This window comes from Silene latifolia, unplaced genomic scaffold (assembly GCF_048544455.1).
Source record: "Silene latifolia isolate original U9 population unplaced genomic scaffold, ASM4854445v1 scaffold_144, whole genome shotgun sequence".
NCBI lineage: Eukaryota > Viridiplantae > Streptophyta > Magnoliopsida > Caryophyllales > Caryophyllaceae > Silene > Silene latifolia.
This window is the reverse complement of record NW_027413136.1, coordinates 356,501-369,181: the sequence shown is the minus strand read 5'-3', so window position 1 is coordinate 369,181 and position 12,681 is coordinate 356,501. Positions and strand designations below refer to the sequence as shown.

The following is a 12,681-nucleotide window of genomic DNA, read 5'->3' as shown; positions in this document are numbered from 1 at the left end:
ATTATCTGATATTCAAATCTAATATTTATCAAATATTCGAATCTCCAAATATGAATTATTTATATTGTCACGATATTAAACACTTAATCATGTGTCTAAAAGCAAATAGAAAATTGAATTATATGTTCATTCAAGTCTCAATCTAATGATAATGTGCTTACGAACTTTAATATTACGATCCATATATTTTTTACACAACACGGGTATAAAACTAGTTTTGGATGAATTTGAGGGGATGTTAAAATTGAGGCCCACCCCCAAAGACCCATATAACCGTACTGTGGATTTCGAAGTAGAGGAGTCATGATGATGATCAGTAATCAAAGATTGAAAGAAGAAAAATAGTATTGGATGAAGGCCGGGAAGTCGATTCAGGGGTTGGAACAGCTTATCTACCACCGATACTCGTCGTAATTCTTCTTACATTCTCTTATTTATTTTTAATTTAACTTTGAATTAGTATTGAATTATTATTATTATTATTATTTTGTTTAATTAGGTTGAATTCCGCAGCTGGAGGACACATCTTAGATCGTACTCGTACAGGGTTAGTTTTTTTTAATTTTATTTTTATCCCTGAAATTGAATTTGTTGTGAGTTTAATATGTATGACTGTTGGTTTAAGTTATGCAAAAGATTGTTTAATGCATTTAGTTTAGTAGTGTATATGAGAAAAAGAGATGAAAATATCAACAGTTTAGTAATCTCAATTTTGTGGGCTGATTAATATGAGTATATACATTGAATAGAATAACCCTACTACTTGTAACTTGTAACTTGTGTTCCTTGTTGCTCTATTATTTTATTTCCAGGGCTCATAAGATTATGCGTAACCTTGCTCATACTCATCTGTAAGTTTTTGTCTCAATTCATTACACTTCCTTTCATTCGTCTCCAACTGTATTACTCAGTAATCGTTAACCTATCAACTTTCCTCCTCAAATTCAGTTCTAGTTCTAGTTCAGATTTGGATTTGGATTCAGATAGGTGCTTTATCCCTGAAAGCAATGATTATTGGGACTCGGACTTGGAGTGCGAAGAGTATGATCCCGCCCTCTGGCAAGACCTAGCTGTTGTTGCCTTGAAGTACTACCATGAGAAACAGGTTTCTTATTTTCTTCTGTCATGTTTTTGGCAGATTCTAATACTAATGTTATTCTTGATTGTTGATATTGTTTTGTTTTTTTTAAAAAGGGTGTTGAGTTGGAAGTTAATGGGAAAATTTGTGCGTCTCCTCTTCATTATGGGGGTGGTATTGGCTTCCATTTGGACTTCCAAGCTAATGATACTACTGGTTCGCTAAACAAGATATTTGCTGAAGTATTCCTATCCGAAAAGAATGGAGAATGCAGAGTCCTCTTCTGTGACATTATGGACCCCAATGATCCGGGTATTGTTCAACTTCAATAGTCTGTCGCTATATGGAATGGTCGCAAATTTGATATGTCATTCAACTTATTGTACGGTTTGTTGATTAATATACAGATCTATTGAAGGGATGCAGATTTTGTTCACCATTGGTACTCCATCCAAAGGGTATCAAGTTTTTCAAAGCGTCCGTCGAATGGTCTGATGCATAATTAGTGCAAATGTGACATCGGTATGTCAATAACTTGTTGGTCTAGTAACAAACTTGGAATGATTGGTACCTTGTTCTGTAAGGTTTTGTTTGGTTTAGTTGGGTATGTAACAAACTACAAGTCTTGGCTCAAGGATTATTAACATTACCACATTCTACAACTGAAACATTGCTTTGCACTTGTATAGCCATTTTCGTATGTATGGCGTTGCCTCGGTTATAATAACTTTTAACATCATACGTAGCTACCACTCCCTCCATTCAAACCCACTTGTCCGTTACTCTTGCATAATGAATCAAACAAGAATAATGAATCAAACAAGAATCCATGACTATATTTTCTCTTACAAGTTATTGAGGATATTGAAGATTCTTTTTAGTTGAGAATAATGTCCAAAAAGCACAAGTGATCTGACAAGTGGATTTGAATGGAGGGTGTAACATGTTAGCCATGACACGGAGTGCGGTTGCTCTTGATATGGACTGGGACAAACTTCGAGTCCAGTGGTCTAGTGGTTCAAGGGGCGGGCGAGGAAGCAATTGGGCTTCAGGACTGAGTCCCTAGTGGCGGATATGGGAGGCTAGTTGTACCAGACGGGCCGACTAAGCTGTCATAAGACCACGCCCTGCCTACTGGCTTTGGCAGGCTGTCCATTCCAGTCAGATTTTTTCTGTCCATTATTAAAAACACAAAGTCGGCCCCTCTGCATTAAACAGCCCAATCAAATTTGCCTCTTTAACAAACCAAGATAAATAAATAATTTAAAGAAGAGCCCTTAAGAGTACTTTTGTCATTCATCATTGATTTTTACTGCTGCTAGCAAAGTCCAAGTAGCAACAGCTGCGATTTATATACGATCTTGATCATGGTTTGATCCTGAAGACATACCCACAGTTGCATAATAGTAATGCACAACATCTGATCTCTGCATTCATTATTGCTTCATCATATAACTTGTACAGACTACCAAATACGCGTTTAAGTAACCAGATTCATCGACAGGCAAAGATTATTATGAATTTGTTGCTAACAAAGTGTAAAAAGTTAAGATTACAAGATTAGCATAGTTCTTCCTGCAAGATAGGACCTTCCATGTGACTCACATTAGTCCACATAAACTTGATGCACCCAACAATTCTATAGTACCAAAAAAGCAGAATACAGTATGCCACCAACTCCAACGCTCTGTACAACCAAGAATCCACCAAGTTGCACCATTAGTCTCTTTCCTACTCTAGCATGGATCCGGCTGACCATACGCCACATCAACATATATATGGAGCTCAAAACCCGTCTATTGGGTTCTCTGATACGGGTTCGAGCAATAGTAAATCAGTAAAAGAATAGTCGGGGACTCACTGCTCTAGGCCAAGGTCACCCCACTTGACATTGTATCGAGCTGCAAGATAGTGGGCCCCGACAGGTCCCCTGCTACCATAGGGATAATACTCGGGATTTATTTTTTTGTCTTCCAGTTCTTTAAGAAGTGGAGTGAAGAGGGACCAAGCAGCATCAAGTTCATCACTGCGGATAAACAGCCTTCTCTCTCCTTCTATTGCATCGAGTAGAAGCCTCTCATAGGCATCTGGAATCTCCTTTGCATACCTGGAACACTCATCACCACCAAGTATCAGCTGTGTGTGCCTACGACATTAATTACTTCGTAGCAATATTACGTGTGGTTAGGGGTTTTATTGCTCACATCCATTGCAATTGTCTCAAGGTGAGAAGTCTTTTAGACTCTCAACTCAGAACAAACTACTACTCTTCAGAAAATAAAAACAAAAAATTCAAACTCACCACTAGGGTTCCATCAGCAATAAAAATTGCTCAGGAAAGTTTTTGCTTCCAGAGACAAATAGGCTTGGCCTCAAGAGCCTAACATCACTGCTAATGTACTAGTATGGCTTTCTCTACTTTGTTTAGGCCATGAAATTATGTTCTACGTATACATTCTCTGCAAATTTGCAGAGATACGTAAAAAAAAAAAAAAAAAAGAGTCAAACCTGTCAGCGTAGTGAAGATTGAGGGTGCTCCTATCTAATTTCATGCCCAAACCAGGAACTTTGTTGTTGATTTTCAGATAAATAGCTTCATCAGGCTGAACATGGATAACAAGCTCGTTGGTTGCTTGATCAAGATCTGTCCCAAAATTTCTATTGTACAAGTTTCCCGGTACATGCCTAAACTGAACTCTTATCTCAGCACTGAAAGGTGAAACCCATGATCGTTAGTGTTTTGTTCTCTTTACTGACACTAGCCAAATGATATACTCGAGTATATAATTAACCGATGTTTTTTTCAAAAGAAGTACCTCCGGGTATGCAGAGCTTTGCCAGCCTTCATAAGAAAAGGAACGCCATCCCACCTGGCATTATCTATAAAGAGTGCTGCTGCTGCAAATGTTGGAGTTAAGCTGCCTTTGGGTACAGTAGGGTCATCAGTGTAGGCTGGGTAACTAACCCCTCCTCTAGTGTGGCTCTTGTATTGCCCTATTACCACATCATCAAGCTCCAAAGGCCTCATTGAACGCAATACTTTGACCTGGCCACCAAGAAGATAGAAAGATAATTAGACATGAGCGAGTACAAACAACACAAACTCCAATGAGGCGGAGTAAGCAAACCTTTTCATTTCTGATATCTTCGGCGTCCAAACTAACAGGAGTTTCCATGGCAAAGAGAGCTAATATTTGCAGCAAATGGTTTTGCATTATATCTCTTATAATACCATAATTGTCAAAATACCTGAACATACCACCACAAGTTAAAATCTATCAGCTCATTACAGGACAGTGACTTATACGAAGCAGCTCATAAAAATGAGAGGAAAACAGTTGAGTACCCGCCCCGGCCTTCAGTGCCAAAATCCTCAGAGAATATTAACTGCACATTTCTTATATACTGCCTGGACCATAAGGGTTCAAATATGAGGTTGGAAAAGCGAAGAACCGACAAGTTTTCAACAAGCTCCTTCCCAAGATAATGATCTATCCTGTATGCCGGAAAGGAATACAATCAGGATCATTAGTTATGAGCTACAATATATATCAAACATAAATCAGCCCCAAAATAATGGAAAAAGGTATTCCTTCCATTCAAATCCAAATATCCCATTTCTTTTTGCACATATTGCAGCCTTAAATATCTTTATGGTCTTTAACTATACATGATAAAAAAATCACAACAGTTTGATATTCTTATTGTACTCATGAAGACAAATCGTACAAGATTGTCGCAGGACTATATTTTTACTTATATATTACACCGTACAAAGAATTATGAAGATTCTCCTCACTCATGAATATTGTCAAAAAGGCCAATGGGAGATTTGAAATTGAATGGAAGGAGTAAGGAGTATTAAATTACGACCGTACCTGAAAATTTGTTCTTCCTGCAAGTACTGCTTCAGGCTTCTAGTCAAAGCAGCAGAAGATTCCGAGTCTCGACCAAATGGTTTCTCCACGATGACCCGAGTCCAACCATCAGCAGAAGATGCAGATAAACTTGCGCATTTCACAGCATCAATGAATATGTTTGGTGGGATCGATAAATAGTAAAGGCGATTAGCAATTCTCCCAGCCTAGGAAAGAATACAACTCGGTCAAATTATAGGTTAAAAACAGTTGGATCTGTGACAATAGGGATCTAGATACTATCCTAACAAAACTGGAGAAATAACATGAGACCTCTCTAGCAGCAATATGACATACACACAAGCTCATGGCAACTCCAAATATTATATACAGTAGATTCAACAACTTGTCAACTAGTATAGGAAGAAGTGCATTTAAAAGAACGTAACCACAGTTCCCAATACCTCAGATGATTCCACCTATACAAAACAAGGAGATAGATGTGCGCAACCTAATCACAATACAAAAAATACTATAAAAACAAAATTACTACTGAAAGTTATGCTGGGAAGTGCACCGACCTAATGTTACTTGACACTATAAGAAGCCCATATAGCTTAGCGAGTCATTTTGCTCTAGTGTTTAACTATCCCATAAACTTCTAGGGTGCTGTGCTCACAACTGGTGCATCAAATTGGTAAATCAACTTTGAGACAACTAAAGAGCCAAGTAAATAATCAGAAGTATCAGTACAAACAGAAGGTGATGTACTGACATGTCCCAAATTGGTAAATAAACCAGACGGTAAAAGAAGCAAGTAAACTACCAAAAGCAAGGCTACATGATTGAAGTTACTCCCTCAAGATAAGATACAAACATGATCTATCAATCAATAATCTTGAGACATCAATCATCTAATTTCAGAAAATACAAACAATACTAACATATGTATTGGATGTTCAGACTTGAGAGTCCATCTCAGCTACGCAGAAACTACTCAATTGGAGACAGTCAACAGCCTCAAGTAAACACATCCTAAATCTGCAACGAACTGGATCCCAAATCATTAAAATTTCAATCCACATAGCAATGTAGCATATAAGCAATACCTCATGTTGCTTGAGTTTCTTATCTAGGTCTGCGAAATTCTCCTGAGAATCATACTGTCCAGAATGGTAAAAGCACCTTTTAAGAAATTCCTCCATCTTCTCACCGCAATTCTCCCTGAAAATTGAACAGACAAACGATGAAAACGGACATCCAAATTCAACTCCTAATTCAGACAATCTGTTAAAAGTAAAGCAGAGGGGCATGGTACCTCTTGTCAATCCTGCAAGTAAGAGTCTTGCTAACCATGTTTCTCAGCTCCTCATCACTCATCTTGCTCCTTGCATAACCAAATATAGTGAAATGCTGCAAAGCCCACAAAACAACCACAAACAAATTTGTTTACCTTTGATATTTGAATAAAAGGTAAAAGAGAAATGGTCCTGAAGAAAGATAGAAGTAGACCGACCTCAGGCAAACAGGATTCATAATAAAGGGCAAAAAGAGCAGGAAAAATCTTCTTCTTAGCAAGATCACCAGAGGCCCCAACAACAGTGATAGTGACAGTTGAGCCATCCTTGGTGACATCAATTCCACTCAAATCAATACCAGCTTCCTTTGCTGACCCTGACCCTGACCCTGATAATATCTTGTCTTCTTTCAATGTCTTTTTCCCTACTACACTAACCTCACTTTCAACCGGTGTTACTTTTGTCGCCACCGCACCTGAATTTGATTCCATACATTTTTCATTAATTAAAAAACAACCCATTTCACCTATTGCATAGCGGAATAAACCCAAGTTGTAGGAAATTTAATAAAACAGCAAAAGAATAAAACTTTAATAATTAAATAAAAGGAAAAGAAACAAAGGATTGAGAGGTAGCTAACCATGTTGCATACGGAGCGCATTAGAAGAAGGGATTGGTAGTCTAAGTAGTTGTTTAGAAGATAATTTGTTAGAAAAAGAAGAGATATTGAGGAATCCATGTCGAGGATCTAATGAAGAAGATGATGAATAATGATGACATGTAGAAGAAGAAGAAGATGAAGAAGCAAAGTGAGGAGAGGAAAGAGTTGACATTTTGGTGGTATGATAGATAACAAATTAGAAGAGGAAGAGGGTTTTTTTGTTGTGATTACAAATCTGTAAAATGTCAAGATTAACTCTTTTAATTTAAATTAATAGTTAGGGAACTTGGAGATCATCGAAGGGTATCAACTATCATCAAGTGGTGTTTGAGTTAGAGTTAAACAAACCCAAAACCCACCCTTGACAACTTCCAAAGGCTGCCTACTTTGCCTCCAACTTGCCTCCCTAATTTGTCATCTTACTTGAATCAAGGGTCTTATTTAATTATTAATGCTAATTGCCTTGTACCCTTCCTTGTTGGTAGGCTTACAAATGAGATGCAAACTTTGTTGAACATCAATCATTCAACATACACACACTACTTTCATTCCACTCCTTTGTGTTTTAATGCTTATAATCCTACGCCACAAAGCCTACCTTCCCGTGCCCGGTCTAACTATTTCTAGGCATCCAGTTTTTGTCCCATCTAACTATTAGACACATATTTCCATCATACTATAACAAACCAACTTACTTATCAGTGAAAAGCACCCTACAATTTTTATTTGGCTTATAAACTAAACCAATGCAAACCAAACTTTGATACTTGTTCAAGGAGTAGCAAAATGTCCAACTTCAACCCATGAGGTTCAATCTGCTCCTACACAGTCATAAATCTAAATTGAAAGAGGAATATACGCTGCATTTTATGATTTGAGAAATGGTTGAACAAGATAGTGACGTTATTCCTCTTTGGGTAGAGTCACCCAAGAAAGAATGTGTATCATTCATTCAACAGAAAGTACAAAGCTCAAGGTTCAACATACAAAGTGCTACCTCAAGAGATGGAGTGCAAAGAAGAAAAAAATAAAGTATTGATCTCAACAACAAACTCAATAGAGGGAGCACACTAGAGAAACCACCCCCAAAACAATTACATTTCCAATATGAGGGAGTTCACTTGAGTGCGCACATAGCTCGATACACGCAAAAAAAGTCGCCCTCAAAAGCGACTGATTCTCAATGTCTTGAACTCAAAAGAATTGGATAGAAACTATTCCCGACGACAAAAATCTCCATCTACAGCCTGACAAAAGACAGCCACTTCTACAACCTATCTGCTAACATTCTGGGAGGAAATGCAAGAGCTGCTCCTAGTTTGAATTACCTCTACCTCAAAACTGACTGTCTAAAATGAATGCTTCTTCTCATAGTACAAAACCAACCTTCTCCTGAGAAACAAGGGAACAAGGATGGGCAATCAATGGCTCGTAATGATCACCTCCAGCACCACACCAGCTTGTCCCTTTCATGAACAGGAAGACTGGGGGTTCTGTTATTTGGCCTCTCGGTCGATGTGGGAGGAAGAAAACACAGTTGTCTTCATCCACCATAGCATCTGATCCATGTGCTTGTACCTGTCACGAACAAAGTGATACGTCAGCTCTAGAACGTGCAACCAAAAGAGTTGATAAATAACACGAAGCGCATATTGCTAAATGCTACATAATACATACATATATATGAACCTAAAAGCTATGTGGCAGTTTCCTTCCGAATCTCTCAGCTGTAAAAGGGAGAGAGAGGGAAGAGGAATGGAGATGTGATGGTCTCCTTCCAAATCTTTCATGAATTATAATTATTGTTTGACTGGTATGAGGGAAAATGAACCCCTCTTTCTGCCTTCCCTCCATGTTCTTCAACCCAACTTAGTAGCCATACAATGAAATATTCCCTCCCTTTCCATCCAAAATTCCAAATACCTCGATCAAAACAACAAACTAGCAACCAGGTCAGAAAGACGATAACTAGCTCATATTGCTACATACATAAAATGAACCTAAAAGCTATGTGTGACTCATGTCTGGTGCATCCAAATCCGGTAATTAATTTCAAATTTTAGCCAACCTCGTAGCGGTGCTCAGAACTCAAGTGGAAGTATAATTTACTCCGTAAGCTTAAATTCTCATTAGTTGAGACATCACATGTAAACTTGATTAGTCAAGTCAAGGGGTTGTATTTGTATTTGCCCACGATTTCTTAAATGTAAACTTTGGTCAAAGGGGCCAATAAAATTGTGATAAAGCAGTAAGCTTTTAGAGGTGGTTGGAGGGTCATGCTTCCACAATTAATAAAAGAACATAGTTGAGTGACTTGAGTCGGAATGGCATGTAACTGTTGAAGCAAAATTGCTCAAAACCAATGCAGAAACATTTAGCATGGTTCTCTAATCTTGTTAATTATAAACAAAACATCCAAATGTATCATTGATTATGACCAATCTAATTTTCAAGCCACTCTCAAGCATAAACAGTTTTTACTTGAAAGCATCATTTCCTAAAACTTTATCCAGTTGAAAGAGAAGTAGGAAAACAGGTTTGAGCATTAAACACATTGTTATTAAGTTAAGCCATTCAGCCGAGGCCTACTTATCAGTAATTCACTTGTCATAACTCCTGCAGTTGAGATGGTATGAAAGATAAGCGAGCATTGCAACCAAAATCAAAAGGCATATCAACGTTGAGAAGTAAAAAGTGAAGCATACCACATAAATCTCTCTCTGGAACTCGGTGGCAAGGCACTCAATGGCAATGTCATCTCCAAAAGCAGCAGCACGGCCTTCCCTATTATCATCAACAGTTAACAAACCCTCCTCAGTATACTGCAGAGTGATGATATCATACTCATCATCAGGGGAACCAGATATAGACATGTACTTGGCCCAAGTCGGACCATCATCCACCGCAACACATCTTTCTCTGTAAATAGATTCTGCTGCCAATTCCCTTCAACCAAACACAACCAAGAATACAACAAATTCAATCACTTGATTATCAATCATAAGACACTCATTTACAACACAAACATGTCAGTAGACTAATTTACACAGGCCGCTAGAATTTGTCAGGCGGTTAATAACATTGCAACGGGAGAAAAAAACAATGGCTTTCTGGGTTTTTGACATTGTGCAAATGTTGTTAACAGTCAAATTCCAACCTTTAGTACTCTGGAATTCCAGATCTAGATCCGGAAAAATGAAAGAAACGAAGATAAAGGTATAAGAATTGAATAACAAACATAAATGAAAATCCGACCGTTGCATTGAAACAAAACTAAATCTTTCTGGCAATTTCCGGAAGCCATTGAGAGACAGCGGTAATGTTATTATTATTGTAAAACAAAATCAGATCTAAAGAGCAAAAGGGATAAATAAAAACAAGAAAAAGGAGATAAATAAATTCATAGTATTTCCGACAACAAAAATAAATAAATAAATAAATAAAATCAAGAAATAGGCATAATACCGTAACATGCCAAGATTAAGGAGCTGAAGAATAGCGTCATCAACAAGGTGACGATCTGATTTAGTAAGCAACAATTTAAGCTCTTGAACGACATGAACACCCCATCCATATTTGAGATCCGGAGAATACATATTCTTTATCGCTGATTCAACCGCATCTTTCTCCTCCTTGTCCGCCTTTCCGAAATCCTGTTGAAACCTCTGACCGTCCTCCTCCGTAACTCCGCCGCGGTAACCACCTCTCCCATAGCCCTCTGGGCGGCGGTGAAGAGACAGTTTCCGTCGGAATCGACGTCACCACCGTGAGACAACCTGAATACGAGCGGGGACAAGGATTTATCTTGTGGATGCTTCCATAGTACTCCTTTGGCGTGGAGACGTGATAGGTTTCTTCTTTGTTGGTCTTCCAATCCGGTGACGTCATCCCATGACGTCGTGGTTGTTGTGTTGGTGGTGGGTCCAGGGATATCGACGGGGGTAGGAGGTGGGTCCCGCCAAGTGAGTTGGGGTGGGGTTGAAGGGGATACGGTGGTGGTGTCACATAGGATCTTTCCCATTTTGCTTTATTATTTTAAAATTGTGGTTGGTTTGGTTGGTTGTTAGAAAGAAAGAGGAGAGAGTTAGGGTTTAACGGAAAAGAAGAAGAAGAAAGGAACACGTGGGGGTTGGGGAGATCTGAATGTGAGAAGGAGATGAAAGGAGGAAGGTAGCTAGTAGCCTAGTAGGTAGGTAGAGAGATTGATAAAATGAGGAACGTAAACGCCGCGAGTGAGTGAGACTTTTGGAATTAAGGAATGTTACCGTTTTATATTTCTCATCTGGTTGTTGACACTTGTCAATTGTTTATTGGTTGAATCTTAGTAACGTTCGGGGTGGTATTCGAGGTTGGGATATGGGGGTGACACCTACGCGCAACTAATGCCTCAAGATGCAATTTGCAATTCCACCTAAACTAAACTTGTGTCTTTCTTCTATCCCCCAACAGTTGCGGGCCCAATGGACCACATATTCCAAAGCCTTTTTCCTTTGCTTTTTTTTTATTTGATTTTTGGCCCAATGACCAACGTTTATCAGCGCCCAACTACAATTCTCAAACTCATAACAACAAATCAATTGGGCATAATCTCATACCCATAATCTCATTTATAAATCTCATTCATTTGTTTATTTTTTTATATAGGGAATTGTTTTGAAAGGTAATTTGATTATTTTACGTAACTTATTATTCACCTGTCACTCAATAGTAAAATCCAAAAATGATCTCTTACAGTTCTACCCCTCTCCTTAGTCTTTATGTCAATAAAAAAAGTAAACAAATGATTGAGATATGGAAGTATATATACAACCACTACAAAACCAGAAATATCAAACAAGTAGTCTAACAAAAATTGTTCATGGAGTTAGTTTCATCAGTAATATGGTCAAAAAGTAATATGGTCAAGAGTAGTTCGTTAATGGTTTGCAGCGTGTTCTTTCAAAGGGTAAAAGTGATTTGTCAACGATCTTTACAGGTCGGAGGTAAATTTTATTAAAAAACGAAGGATCCCTCAAAAGCTACATGAAGATAGCGATAATAGGGACGAAATTATCGAGATCTTTGTTTTGAGATCCACTAGTTTATAAGAAAATTACCGGATTAGATTTGTTTTCGATTATAATTATTCTTTATAAGTGCCGTATGGCATTCTATTAATGAATTGTTCTTTTCTCTCAAAAAAAAAAAAAAAAAAAATTGTTACCCATCATTTCAGACTACTACACTAGCTATTATCGTAAATAATATCTCTAATATATCACTCACTGCGTATTTATTATCTACCACCGTTCATCTAACACACGCTAAAAATAACAACATTCGCTGTGATTACAAGGTTCACATGGTGTTACGTTCATGCTTTCTTAATGCTCTATTACACATAACATAATCACCAAAATACATGTTTTTTCCCTTAAATATATGCAAATCGAATATAAACGGCATTAGACAAACGTGAGTATATAACACCCATAATATAAATACTAATATTCATAAATCACAAAATATCGTCAACTAAAGGCCTCGATTGTTTGGCAAAAAGCGATCACTATCATTTGCCTTGTAAATTATCTTTGCACATGAGACATGACTACTTAAGATACTTTGAGAAAGATGAAAGACAATGAAATATAGTTAGTACTTCTATAAACAATGGATATTCATATAAGGAAGACAGGATAATAATGCAAAGGGACCCTATTTTGACTAATCTAACCAATTCAAATCCAACAATTGAATTTTTTAATAAAGGACAAAGAGAAACATACAACATTTAATTAAATTAGA

At 37.6% G+C, this 12,681-nt stretch overlaps 3 protein-coding genes across 4 annotated transcripts; 1 reads left to right on the top strand and 2 right to left on the bottom strand.

Annotated features, from left to right (window-relative positions):
* Window positions 1–231: 231 nt before the first annotated feature.
* LOC141637808 (uncharacterized) lies at window positions 232–1,746 on the top strand. 2 transcript variants are annotated; one of them, XM_074447233.1, is made up of 6 exons: window positions 232–410; window positions 500–547; window positions 813–851; window positions 955–1,105; window positions 1,195–1,390; window positions 1,486–1,746. In XM_074447233.1, the coding sequence occupies exons 1-6, from the start codon at window positions 352–354 to the stop codon at window positions 1,578–1,580; spliced, it is 588 nt and encodes a 195-aa protein (XP_074303334.1). In that variant the 5' UTR covers window positions 232–351; the 3' UTR covers window positions 1,581–1,746. The 2 variants fall into 2 exon arrangements, with proteins under 2 accessions (XP_074303334.1, XP_074303333.1); XM_074447232.1 differs by having other exon boundaries at window positions 949–1,105.
* A 739-nt stretch (window positions 1,747–2,485) lies between these two features.
* On the bottom strand, window positions 2,486–7,319 carry LOC141637805 (glucose-6-phosphate 1-dehydrogenase 2, chloroplastic). The gene is made up of 10 exons (XM_074447227.1): window positions 6,874–7,319; window positions 6,452–6,708; window positions 6,254–6,348; window positions 6,045–6,159; window positions 4,957–5,162; window positions 4,425–4,574; window positions 4,207–4,327; window positions 3,895–4,124; window positions 3,587–3,787; window positions 2,486–3,185 (listed from the first exon to the last, which is right to left on the bottom strand). Exons 1-10 carry the CDS (start codon window positions 7,064–7,066, stop codon window positions 2,936–2,938), a joined length of 1,818 nt encoding a protein of 605 aa, XP_074303328.1. The 5' UTR covers window positions 7,067–7,319; the 3' UTR covers window positions 2,486–2,935.
* A 460-nt stretch (window positions 7,320–7,779) lies between these two features.
* Window positions 7,780–10,915, bottom strand: LOC141637812 (uncharacterized). The gene is given in 4 exon segments (XM_074447238.1): window positions 7,780–8,472; window positions 9,600–9,840; window positions 10,360–10,561; window positions 10,564–10,915. Coding segments are annotated over 4 exon segments (1,005 nt in total). The 3' UTR covers window positions 7,780–8,262.
* Between the last annotated feature and the right edge of the window lie 1,766 nt (window positions 10,916–12,681).

Excerpts from the sequence above, each read along its gene's own strand:
- LOC141637808 (XM_074447232.1), top strand. The coding sequence starts at position 352 with ATGAAGGCCGGGAAGTCGATTCAGGGGTTGGAACAGCTTATCTACCAC. Across the intron at positions 852-948 it reads AACCTTGCTCATACTCATCT|TTCTAGTTCTAGTTCAGATT; the intron begins GTAAGTTTTTGT and ends CCTCAAATTCAG. Across the intron at positions 1,106-1,194 it reads AGTACTACCATGAGAAACAG|GGTGTTGAGTTGGAAGTTAA; the intron begins GTTTCTTATTTT and ends TTTTTTAAAAAG.
- LOC141637805 (XM_074447227.1), bottom strand. The coding sequence starts at position 7,066 with ATGTCAACTCTTTCCTCTCCTCACTTTGCTTCTTCATCTTCTTCTTCT. Across the intron at positions 6,160-6,253 it reads ACTTGCAGGATTGACAAGAG|GGAGAATTGCGGTGAGAAGA; the intron begins GTACCATGCCCC and ends TTCAATTTTCAG. Across the intron at positions 4,575-4,956 it reads CAGGAAGAACAAATTTTCAG|GATAGATCATTATCTTGGGA; the intron begins GTACGGTCGTAA and ends TCCGGCATACAG.